Source organism: Anolis sagrei, chromosome 4 (genome assembly GCF_037176765.1).
Source record: "Anolis sagrei isolate rAnoSag1 chromosome 4, rAnoSag1.mat, whole genome shotgun sequence".
Lineage (NCBI taxonomy): Eukaryota > Metazoa > Chordata > Lepidosauria > Squamata > Dactyloidae > Anolis > Anolis sagrei.
In genome coordinates this window covers 125353915-125366416 of record NC_090024.1, presented here as the reverse complement: position 1 = coordinate 125366416, position 12502 = coordinate 125353915, and the positions used below count along the sequence as shown (strand labels likewise).

General features: G+C 38.2%; 1 protein-coding gene across 2 annotated transcripts in view; it reads left to right on the top strand.

Moving 5' to 3' along the window:
• Positions 1-12502, top strand: part of LHX4 (LIM homeobox 4) — a 98538-nt gene that overhangs the window by 18075 nt on the left and 67961 nt on the right. Inside the window, exon 2 of one of the 2 annotated variants that reach the window (XM_060774457.2) lies at positions 479-567. The exons of the other annotated variant lie outside the window; for it this stretch is intronic. Within the exon in view, the coding sequence (XP_060630440.1) occupies positions 522-567 (46 nt within the window). The 5' untranslated portion in view covers positions 479-521. The remainder of the gene's footprint in view (positions 1-478; positions 568-12502) is intronic. 2 annotated transcript variants of the gene reach the window in all.

Here is a 12502-nt window from a genome sequence, read left to right as displayed (position 1 = left end):
AGTCGTTCCTATGAGCTAAAAGGGGCTTACTGACAGAAATCCATATTTTAGATGTTGACTGGGGTCCCATTCACATAGCTGAATAAAATCCCACATCTGAGATATATGGCAATGTGGACTCAGGGCCCTTCCACACATCCCTATATCTAGACTATCAATGCAGAAAACCTCACATTATCTGAGAGTGGGCTCAGATAACCCAATTCAAAGCCGATATTGTGGGATTTTCTGCCTTTATATTCTGAGATATAGGGCTGTGTGGAAAGGCCCTCAGATAACACAGTTCAAACCAGATATCTTGGGTTATTCTGCCTTGATATTCTGGGTTATATGGCTGTGTGGAAGGGCCCTAAGGTTCCTTGATGACTGGAAAAGCTCTAAATGTTTCACATCAACTTATTTTATTTATAATTTTCCTAACTTTTAAAAATATTAAACCATACCAGCCCATGTTACATTTCAATTTTTATGGTTGTAGATGGACCAGATGTCCTCTTCATATCTTGCTCCCATTGGAATTGATGGAGGAAATGGACCAAGTGCCATCCTCAGTTTCTGGGATGAAAGGTGAGGCGGGGAGACTAAAACATGTTCCAGGAAATAAATTCTAAGGAGAAGTTGGGCCCTTCCACACAGCCCTATATCCCAGAATATCAAGGCAGAAAATCCCACATTATCTGAGTGTGGATTCAGATAACCTAGTTCAAAGCAGATATTGTGAGATTTTCTGCCTTGATATTCTGGGATATAGAGCTGCGTGGAAGGGCCCCTAGGCAAGCATTAAAAGACACAGACCTCAAAAGAATACCTCTTAGGGATACAGACAGACTTCCACACAGCCATATAACCCCAAATCTACTGAGATGTCCCTTCAAGTCCTTATTGTGAAAGCAGTAGGAACTGGACACAAATAATGGCATAACCATACCACTGTGTATGTCTTCATCACAATGAACTTTGCAGGGATATGCCATTATAAAGGGACTGGGTAGAATTTAAAAAACAAAACCCAAACAAACTCAAAACTGTTCTTGATTGGTTAGACATCCATATTGTGTGTCTGTGTCCCCTTGTGTGTGAAAGAGAGAGTGGGAATGGTGAATGGAGAAAATTAACTTTCAAATGCCTGGTTTGTCATGTATTTCCTGTAGAATTTGCTTTTGAAGAAAATAAAAACATTTAAAGAAAATTGCTCTTTTGGAGAGAGGAAGAGGTTTGGCTTATTTTATTAAATTGTGCCAATTGATTTACTTGGGATATAACTCTGGAAATCCAATGTTTTGCTTTGTTTTGTTTTTATCAACAGTTATATCTATTCCTGGTGTGTTGTTTCTGAAACTATCTATCAAACATAGTCTACATGAGTCGCCTGCGGGCTGATATGGGCGGGATATAAGTGATGTAAATAAATAAGATGTAAATACATAGTCCAAAAGGCAGCCAGTTTACACATCTCTTGTTTTGTGCAAGCGCTTTGGAAGTTTATAAAATCTCTCTAGTTCATCATTGCTTTATAGTTCCAGCTCCCTGGGTAGGCACCACAGTTCTTTCAAAGGCTAATGTTACATTCCCAGAAATAGGTCAGTATATGTGGATACCTCCTGTTCCATGCCTTAAATGCACATTGTAGCTTTGTATTTGCTTTACATACTATTTGATAAAGAATGCTTTTGGTTAAATAAGGGTTGTTCATTGTTTATGTCGGTTATTTGGATGGCTTTGCCTCCTTCTTTGACTCTGGACATTTGCAAATGAGATCTCTGTCTGCACCAGGTCCCTCTGTCTCAAACTCTAGTGACATCAGCATTTCTGTTTGATCCTTCCTGGGCAAGTTCAGCTGAAGGAACACTTGCTGACCTCCCATCTGTAGGTGTTTTCCCCCTTGGAGTCCATCCCTTGCATATCCACTTGGAGCCTTTTCCAGACATTACTTTTCAACTGTGCTTGGACATGGCAAAGCCATGGCAGCTTGTCCCAGAGTCATTCCAGAAGCTCTTGCCATACAACATTTTCACTTAATTGCATTTCCAGTTTGCAACCCCCACCCCCCTAAAAGCAGCTAAGGCCAAATATACTTGTAGTGTATGTAATGTATGGCATCAAATTGTGCCGTTATGTGCACCACTCTGAGTGCCCTTCAGAGTTGAGAAGGGCAAAATATAAATATGGCAAATAAATAAATCTATATAAATAAAAATGTAATGTTTGTTTGTGGGATTATCATAACTCAAAAACCATTGGATGAATTGACACCAAATTTGGACACAAGACACCTATCAGGACTATGAGTGACCATCACTCATAAAAACACTGAAAAACACAGTGGAAGGGACTTAAAAAGAAAAAAAAGCATTACAACATATGCGCAAAAGCATATATATATATATATATATATATATATATATATATATATGAAAACACACATATATACACATATAAACAAATATATATATATATATACACACACAAAGCAAATATACACAGACTAGGCCACAGCAACATATGGCAGGGGATGGTTAGTCTTATATAAATAAAATGTAATGTTCGTTTGTGGGATTAACATAACTCAAAAACCACTGAGTGAATTGACACCAAATTTGGACGCAATACACCTATCAGACCAACAAGTGACCATCACTCATAAAAACAATGGAAAACACAGTAGAAGTGACGTAAAAAGCCAAAAAACAAAAAAACAACATTACAACGCATGCATAAAACCACACACACACACACATACACAAACACACATGTATACACATATACACACAGAAAACACATATACACAGACTGGGCCACAGCAACACGTGGCAGGGGACGGCTAGTAAATAAATAAATACCTATCCTTGCTTCTGTCAGTGGGAAATGACTTATCCTATTCATCTATAACATTAATGTGGAGATATATTAATCATCCCTTTGCTGCAGTCTCTTGGATACAGAAAATAATTTCAAAATGTATAGAAATACGAGTAAGTCATGTTTTTAGTCTCTTTTCTCCCATGGAGTTCCAAAAGATAAAGGAAATAATTGAACTCTTTTGCCTTCAAAAGCGAGATGCTTTGCTATATTCTTAAGCAATTGGTTGCTTATCCAAGTGCTGGAGTTTCAGGTAACAGCTATCCTACAGTTTCTCTGCCTTGTCAGAAGAAAAGGTTGTTTTGAAACCAAATATCCTTTCCAATTTCTCTTCATTGTGTTTCACTCATAAAATGGCACAGGATATATTTTGTCTTAATATGCTACATTGTCTGGGACAAAAAAAGCCCAATGGCAAAATATAATGTATTTGTTGGGATAATTTTTGTCCCATGTCATGTCCATTAAAAATATCTCATAATGGGTGGTTGAAGCTTAGTCTCCTTGCAATTACTCAGGTGATAATATTATAAAAATTCTCTTAGAGTCTGCTACAAAATGTAGCACTGGAGGACGGAAATATTTCATTTGACTGAATGAGAGATGAATAAACAGCAGACTTTTCTTTATGAGTAGATTGTCTTTTCTTTCTTAGTGTATTGCAGGGACAGTTTCTAAGCCTTCAAGAATTAGAAGACCAGTCCTAGTGAAAAGTACTGTTGAATCTTAAATGAGGTGCTGAAAATCATGTTAGGTGGCATGTCAGGATAGTATAGCAAGGAGTGCCAATTTTGACAGAGTTTCCCGTGGGTTCATTAGTGTTTGATATCTGTGTACGTCATTTCCATTAGCATTGCTTTAGGATTTTAATCTGGGAGCAGAGGGATAATGCCACTAGCATCTAATAATGTTACCATCCTGCTCCGCGATGGCTTACAAATAGCAATCTGTTTATTTGTTTGGTACATTTCTGTATTGCCCAATGACAGGACCATAACATTTAACCATGGAGCACAAGAGAGAAACAATGAAAAGGGAAAGTAAGCTCATGATGTGCACTTGATCATTCCCTTTGGATGTGGTAGGACTAACAAACAAGTTCAGGGGTTTATGAATTGAGAGAGCTATTGACAACACCTGGTCTAAATAGAGAGGCAGCTTTTTTCTGCTGTTTTTAGATAAATTGCATTTTTGTCCAAACTGTATATCTCTCTGTGAAATATCTCCCACAATTTGTATAGTCTCAACACGTTGCTTCTTTGTTTGTCATTATTATTAACCCAGCATTTTCTAGATATTATAAAAGATTTTGGGGTTGCTGTCTGTCTTTAATTCCACAGTGCTTATAAGTACGTCTGTGGGGTTAAACCATTGAGCTGCTGAACTTACTGATTAGAAGGTTGGCGGTTCGAATCTGCGGGACAGGGTGAACTCCCACTGTTAGCCCTAGCTCCTACCAACCTAGCAGTTAGAAAACATGCAAATGTGAGTAGATCAATAGGTACTGCCTCAATGGGAAGGTAAAGGGCACTTCATGCAGTCATGCCAGCCACATAATCAGGAGGTGTCTATGGACAACGCAGGTTCTTCAGTTTAGAAATAGAGATGAGCACCACCCCGAAAGCCAGAGATGAAGGGGAAGTCTTTGCCTTTATCTGTGTGTCTGTGTTTCATTGTTCTGAAGCACTGAATGTTTGCCTCGTGTCTCTGTATATACTGGAATCTGCCCTGAGTCCCCTCAGGGAGATAGAGCAGAATATAAATAAAGTGTTATTATTATTATTATATTTCTAAGGTGTAGTTAGCCATGTTAGTGTGATGGAGCAAAAACAACAAAAGGTGTTTTAATACCTTAAAGCAGGGGTCCTCAAATTTAATTATTGCATTGTTTTAAAGTGTTTTTTTGCACTACAAATAAGATATGTGCACTGTGCATAGGAATTTGTTCATTTTTTTTTCAAATTATAATCTGGCCCTCCAACAGTTTGAGGGACTGTGACCTGGCCTTCTGTTTAAAAAGTTTGAGGACCCCTGCCTTAAAGCCACTCTGAGTCCCCTTCGGGATTATATAAATACAGTCAATAAATAAATCAAAATGTCATAGTGAGCAATGTTGAAGAGTGTACTTGACTCCCCTTGTGACATGTGGCCAGGATGTGGATGACTAAAAGAAGGTTTACGTGTCTAAACAGGGTACAGAAACTGACCTGAAATCTGGCTCTGGAATCATTTGCAGATGCAACCTACATGCTCTCACATGAACAGCAATGTCTACTGGACTCACTCCCCTTCCTTACTGCTAAAATAAATAAAATAAATGATTTTCTTCTGTTATCCTCTTCTCTCCTCCTGAGGACTTTTTCTAACTAGCCTTCTTATTGAAATTAAATCCATAAATCAGTAGCCTTCCCCCCTTATGTGGACTTTTTCTTTCTGTGGTTTTAATCACCCATGTTCAACCATGGTCCCCAAAAATAAATGGAAAATTCCAGAGATAAACTATCCATAATTTTTTAATCATATGTCATTCTGAGTACTCCCATAAAATCTCGTTATTATTTATTTATTTATTTACTTTGCTTATATACCGCTGTATCTCAAGCCCGAAGGCGACTCACAGCGGTTCACAAACAGTAAAAACAGTAGAAACAGCAGTGGTTCCATACAACATAGAACAATTGACTTAACACATTATCCATAAATTACCAATAAGCAATTACAATGCACAATTATTACAAAAAACAACCGTACCTAATCTTCTCATCATCCAAGCGTAGTCCAGGTTCGTCGTCCATTGTTCCATTCCTCTGTTCCATTACCAGATTGCACTAAATTACTCAAACGCCTGCACAAACATCCAGGTCTTCACCTTTTTGCGGAATACCATTAGAGATGGTGCTAGTCTAATGTCCGTAGGAAGGGCGTTCCACAGCCGAGGAGCCACCACCGAGAAGGCCCTATCTCTTGTCCCCGCCAGCCGAGCTTGAGAAGCAGGCGGGATCGAGAGCAGGGTCTCCCCGGAAGATCTCAAAGTCCTGGTGGGTTCATAGGCCGAGATGCGGTCAGATAGGTTATTCCATCCAGGATGCTAATCATTCCTTTTTCCAGCAAATTCATATTGTTTTTACCTATTAGTCAGATCACAGATGTGTATGTATGTATAAGGAAAACTACACACACACACACACACACACACACATTTGGTACTACCTGTGGTTTTAGGCATCCACTGGGGTGCTTTGAACATACTCCCTGCGGATAAGGCAGGGGAAGCTACTGTACAGTCATCATCATCATCACCGCCACAAGTGTTTACCATTCCAGTATTCAAACCAAAGCCCTATGTAGACCTTGAAAAATGGAGCATTAAGATGCTCTTGTCAAGTATTCAGTAAGCAGGTTGTCGAATGTAATGCAGGAAGGGTTGTGCTGCAAATCTCTTAAGATTTGATGTGATCCACACTCCACTCTCTTTATAGAGACAGAAGCAGAGCAGTTAATATGTGGCTGATCAGCAGGTTGTGCCATCCTTTGCGGTGCTCTGCATGTCTCTTCAAAGGCAAATGCAATGTCATGTGGAAGCGGGAAGGAGGCTGCCTGGTGAATTATGGCATCATTATTATGCAAATAAACAATCCTTCTTTGGGGATCGATAGGAATTTTGTGCATGATCATTATAAGATGAAGGTGACTGTGTAGGGAGGAAATACATGTGAAATATACTATGGAAGTCTGTGGCTTTTTCTTTAAAGAAGTTACAAGATAATCTGGCTCTTCTTTAGAGAAAGCGTTGTGTGATAGGTGCAGTCCAGATCTGTAGTCACAAGGAGGGCATGAAGCCTTCAATTGATTTTCAACTCAATTTAAATGTGCATCTCTTTTTCTTCTTGCAGAAACATAAACAGAAGACTTGAAATTTAATATTATACATACAAAGAGTGTTCCACCATCCTGACCAAGAAATATTGGGTTCTTAAAATTTATAACAACCCCTCTCTAAAACTAAAACAAAGCCATTTAAATACATTCAATTGTTCTTTCTTTGGCCGGCCTGCTCTTAAATCCATAGACTGCCTGGCGACATATGAAATAAACAACAAATATACCACTGCACTATTCAGTCTATTACTGTATATACTCAAGTATAAGCCGACCCAAATATAAGCTGAGTTACCTAATTTTACCACAAAAAAAATGGAAAATGGATTGATTTGAGTATAAGTCAAGGGTGGGAAATGCAGCAACTACTGGTAAATTTCAAAATAAAAATAGATACCAATACAACTACGTTAATTGAGGCATCAGTAGGTTAAATTATTTTGAATATTTACTGTAATTTAAGATAAAACTGCCCAACTTTGATTAAACCATTATTCTGACCTTCTTCAATGTAAATGCGCTTAGGTATCCTTCCAAATATAATAAATAGAGTAAAATAATAAGTGTAATAAAATAATAATATTCGAGTAAAATAATGGAAATGTAATAATAACAATAATATTATTTATTTATTTCTTTATTTATTGGCAACATTTATATGCCACCCTTCTCTTTCCAAAGGGGACTCAAAGTGGCTTACAATATATATATATATATATATATATATATATATATATATATATATATATATATATTAGGGCTGTCCAACCACGGAAAAATTTGTTTCTAAACTCGATTCGTTTTTAGGGGTTTTTTGTGTTTCGTTATTTAAAAGAATTCTGAATTTTTTCTTTTAAAAAGTTCGATATTTACGAAATTTCGGAAATTACGAAACAATTTCGAAACAATAACGAACCGATTCGTTAATGGCGGACGCGATCACGCAATACACTAAAAAACCCTCCAAATGGGACAGGGGGAACTTCTGAAGCTTCCCTCTCCCTCTGTTGTTGACTGTTGGTGTGATTTTTTTTTATCACTGATAAAACAAACAACGACTATAAAACTTACACCAGACATACGGAAATAATAACGAAATAATAACGAAACAATTACGAAACAATTACGAAACAATTACGAAATGAATTGGAAAAATTCGTTTCGTTTTTTAGTTGCTCCTGAATGGTTCAATATCACTTCGTTATCAAAAAAATAACGAATTAATAACGAATTACGAAATTAACGAACGAAACCGCCCAGCCCATATATATATATATATATATATATATATATATATTAGCATAGTACAATATCAGTATACTACTATATTGTACTATACCATTATATTGTAATATTATTAGTAATATTAAATGTAATATAAAATATATAATTATGATACTGTATTATTATATTGTATTACATTATATTATAAATATTATATGTATATACAATATATTATATTATTAGTATATACCTATAGGAGACAAGATGGAACTGCCTTCTGACCCTTCCCTCTTCTGACCCTTCCCTCTCTCTTCACTCTGGCACAAGTACAGTAAAATAATAAATGTAATAATAATAATATTAGAGTAAAATAATAAAGGTAATAATAATAACAGAGTAAAATAATAAATAACCCTGACTCGAGTATAAGCCAAGGGGGATTTTTTCAGCCTAAAAAAGGGCTGAAAAACTAGCTTATACTCAAGTATATATAGTATATTGCTGGTCAGTCAAAAATATATGTTTATGACAATGGCTGGAGGGAGCAATTCTGAAATTCTTCCTCAAACAGGAATTGCCTTATCAGCTGTAGATACAGCTAGCTCAGCATTGTGCTTCCCATAGTAGACTACAACTTCCAGAATCCCCTAGATAGCGTGGCCATTCATTTGGGACACCTGTAGTTTACCAAAGTAGCATCTCCAAGTTCTGCCCCTTTCCTTTATTTTTTTATTCCCAATGTGAAATAGTACGCTTGGGAAGTGGAGGTTCTGTTCAGCTGTCGTGAATGATAGCTGCTGACAGTGCTCTGCTCCTGTTTCCCTGGACCAATTTATGGACTTCTTCGAGGCAGCTGTGAGAGACGTGAATGTCTGCTCTGCCTCCTTCTTACACTTGCTATTAATTTTTCCAAGGTGTCAAAGTTATGCTTTATTCCTGTTTCTTAAGGCTTTATTCAAAACTTCAAGAAATAATATTAATGAATGCAAAGTAAAGTAAGTGAAGGCAATTGGTGTTGAAGAATATCTGAACTTTATAACACAAGAGAGGAAAATCGCAATCAATCTGATTTAAACCCTACAGTTCTTTAATTGCTTCCATCCTTTGATCTCCCAGGCAGAGGTGACATTTTTAGGGCTGAAATATGAACCTCTCCATAATGGAAACACTGACAGAATCTTAACTAGAGTGGCATGGGGGAAAACTGTGATGACAAATGAAGGATATCTTGCACCTTACCCTGGCTTTGTCTCACATGCATATCTTACAACTTGAAGTCAGTTTGGAAATAGCATCAATGATGACTTGATGATTAAATGCTTTTTTGTATGCAAACTCAGTCAAAGCACCAGTGCAGTATGTCAAAGCTTTATCTATTAAAAGCTGTAATGGCAATAACAGCCAGATGAAAGCTGGTGGTTTAATAGAAATATATAATTGTTGAGTTGGAAGGAACCTCAAGGGTCATTTACACTGTATTAGTGAAGAAAATCCAAATATAAGCACTCCCAATGATAGCCACCCAGCCTCCTTTTAAAAAACAAACAAACCAACAACCCACCTTCTGAGGAAGTCTATCTTCTGTCAAACAGCCTTTTGAGAAAGTTGTTCCTCATGTTTATGGAGATCTTTTTTCTTCTCTCTTGATCTCACTGGTCCAGGTCCCACCATGTGGAGCAGCATTAGATGAATTTGTTCAATCTTGTATTCCACATCCCTACAAATAACTGAGGGATTATGTTCTATTATTTTATTCATTTTGATTATTACATCCCTATCCCAGAACCATTTGTGTCCCCTAGAACAGTGGCCCCCAACCCTTTATTGACCATGGACCACTTTGACCAGGGACCACTCTCCAACATTAGTACAAAAAGGGTTACAAACCAGTTTTTGGTTAACTTTAGATTCAGTTTGGTTATTTGGGGTGCTAATCCAGAAAATTGCATTGAATAGACCACATCAGCTCTAGTTTCTGATACAGAATATATGCCATCCAGCAGTCGCCATCTGCTTGTCCACAAAAAACCATATTTCATAATCTAGATCTGCAGACCTTATTTATGTCTCGTGGCCTATCAGTGGACCACGGCCCACAAATTGGGAACCACTGCCCAGCAATGAAATTGTTGCTAGATATTTAGGTGGCAAAAGTTGCCTCGGGCAGAGCAGTCACTAGATTCTGCTGGATGATTTGCATTCTTCTCTTATACTTCACACTTTAATAACACAACCATGCAATGCTACAGCTTCCCACCAAAATGGAACTGTAGAGGAGAGTCTACTGAACAAGCCAGTACCTGCCGCATACCAGTACTGCCATCTGTTGAGGAATTACAAAGGTGGAGGCATTACTTTTCATTCAACCCTTGTATAAGCAGAAATAATGTATACAAGACACACTGAATACAATTTCTGAGATGCACCACGACACAATTTCTATAGTGTACACAGATTGAAGGAAAAGATTGGGAGGAAAAATGCAAGGTATGGTTGCAAAATAATCATGGAAACATGATGATCAGAGGCGGCCCTAGGTAATTTTCAGCGGTAAGCAAACAGTACTTTGGCGCCCCCCCCCTCCCCAACCAATCATTGATATATATTTTATGTTCGCCATGGGAGTTCTGTGTGCCATATTTGGTTTAATTCCATCATTGGTGGAGTTCAGAATGCTCTTTGATTGTAGGTGAACTATACATCCCAGTAACTACAACTCGCATATGTCAAGGTCTATTTTCCCCCAAGAGCGCCTCAAGAGCGCCCCTGGTCAAAATCAACTATACTGCGAATGCTTACTTTGCATAATGGGTTGAGCTGCCCCTGATGATGATGTATCATGAGAACATCTACACTGACACTATAACGCAGGTTAGAACAGGTTTGGGAGGAACTGGTTTCACTGTCCAGTTGATTACATTGCCATTCCTGGAACTGGTTTGAGGGCAGAAAAGTGATTACATTGAACACCGAGACTGTCCTCAAACCACTGTGCTAGGTTTTTTCTCTATTTCCTGTAGAGATGTGCATCAGCATACTGGAGGCATATTGGTTGGGGAAAGTGACAATTAAGAGCAAAGTAATAAATTACCTCTCTCAGGGGTTCAATTAGCCCCTTGCTGCCCAGCCATGCTTTTGGGACATATTTGGGCAGCATCCCCCACTTTGTGGATTCTATAATGCACATCAGCAAGGACAGGTGTCTACATTGTGGAGTCAATTTCACCCTAGATCTGAGATACACCCAGATCTGCTCACGGCACATTTTATGGCTGAACTTGGACTTTCCTTTGACCTTTTTTAATGCGCTGTATTCCCTTAAAAGTGCACTGTAGCATACATTGAGGGATTGCATTTTTGACTGCTGTGTTTTCTAGTCATCTTGAAGCTGTGTTATAGTATCGGTGTAGTCCATGTGCTGGAAATGAAAATGGTTAAAGCATCAGGTTGTCAGAAGATGGACCACTGAAAAGCAAGGTATTGCTGTACTTTCTTTTAAGATATGTAACTCTCTGCTTGACAGGAATGGGCTACAAGCAGCATATTACTCTCCCTTTTGCTTAGTTTTTTGGGTTTCCTGTCAGCTTCCAGACACAACTATTGGTGAGGATGACCTTGAAAGGCCTGCTTGGTCTGTGTCTTCTCCGAGACACCATTTCTCAGTTCCACATACCCCTTGGGAGGTTTCCTTGGATATGAAAGAGACACATAGATCCATGATGCCACTGTATGGCACAGAGAACTGAAAGGTGACAGGTCAAAACTCGGAAGTAGCATTGCTTTTGGGGTAACTAAGGGGTAATGGTGTTACTTTTAAAAATAATGTATGCTAGTAGTGTTCCCCTCCCCCCCCAGGGATATATTGGTCTAAATCCTATTTTTAGTCCCAACAGGAGTAAACCCATTGAATTAATGTGCATTTCCTATATTTTGATTCCCCATTCAACAGTTGATTGAATGAATCACCAATAGAATTTATTTCAAAACTAGCTGTACCCGCCACACATTGCTGTGGCCAACCTTTCTTCCCTCTTTCTCTTCTTTCTTTCTTTCCTTCCTTCCTTCCTTCCCTCCCTCTTTCTTTCCTTCCCTCTTTTTCTTTCACTTCTTCTTCCTTCCTTCTCTACCTGTTTCTTTTCTCACTTCCTTTGCTCTTTGGTTCCATCCTTCCTTGTCTCTTTTCTTCCTTCCCTTCCTCTTTCTGTCTTTTGTTCCTTCCCTCCTTCCTTCCCTCTTTCACTTTTTATTTCCTTCTCTCCTTCCTTCCATCTCTACCTTCCTTTCCTTCCTTCCTTCCTTCCTTCCTTCCTTCCTTATTTATTTATTTATTTCCATTACTTCTACCCCGCCCTTCTCACCCCCGAGGGGGGACTCAGGGCGGCTTACAAACGAAGGCACAAGTCGATACCTAAATCAATAAACAAACAATACATAAAAGCAATTTAAACGATTAACAAGTTAAAAACATTAATACATAGTAAAATAGCAAAACAATCTCATGCTCAGTGTTCAGAGTCCGTTTATCCATTCCATTCCGTTC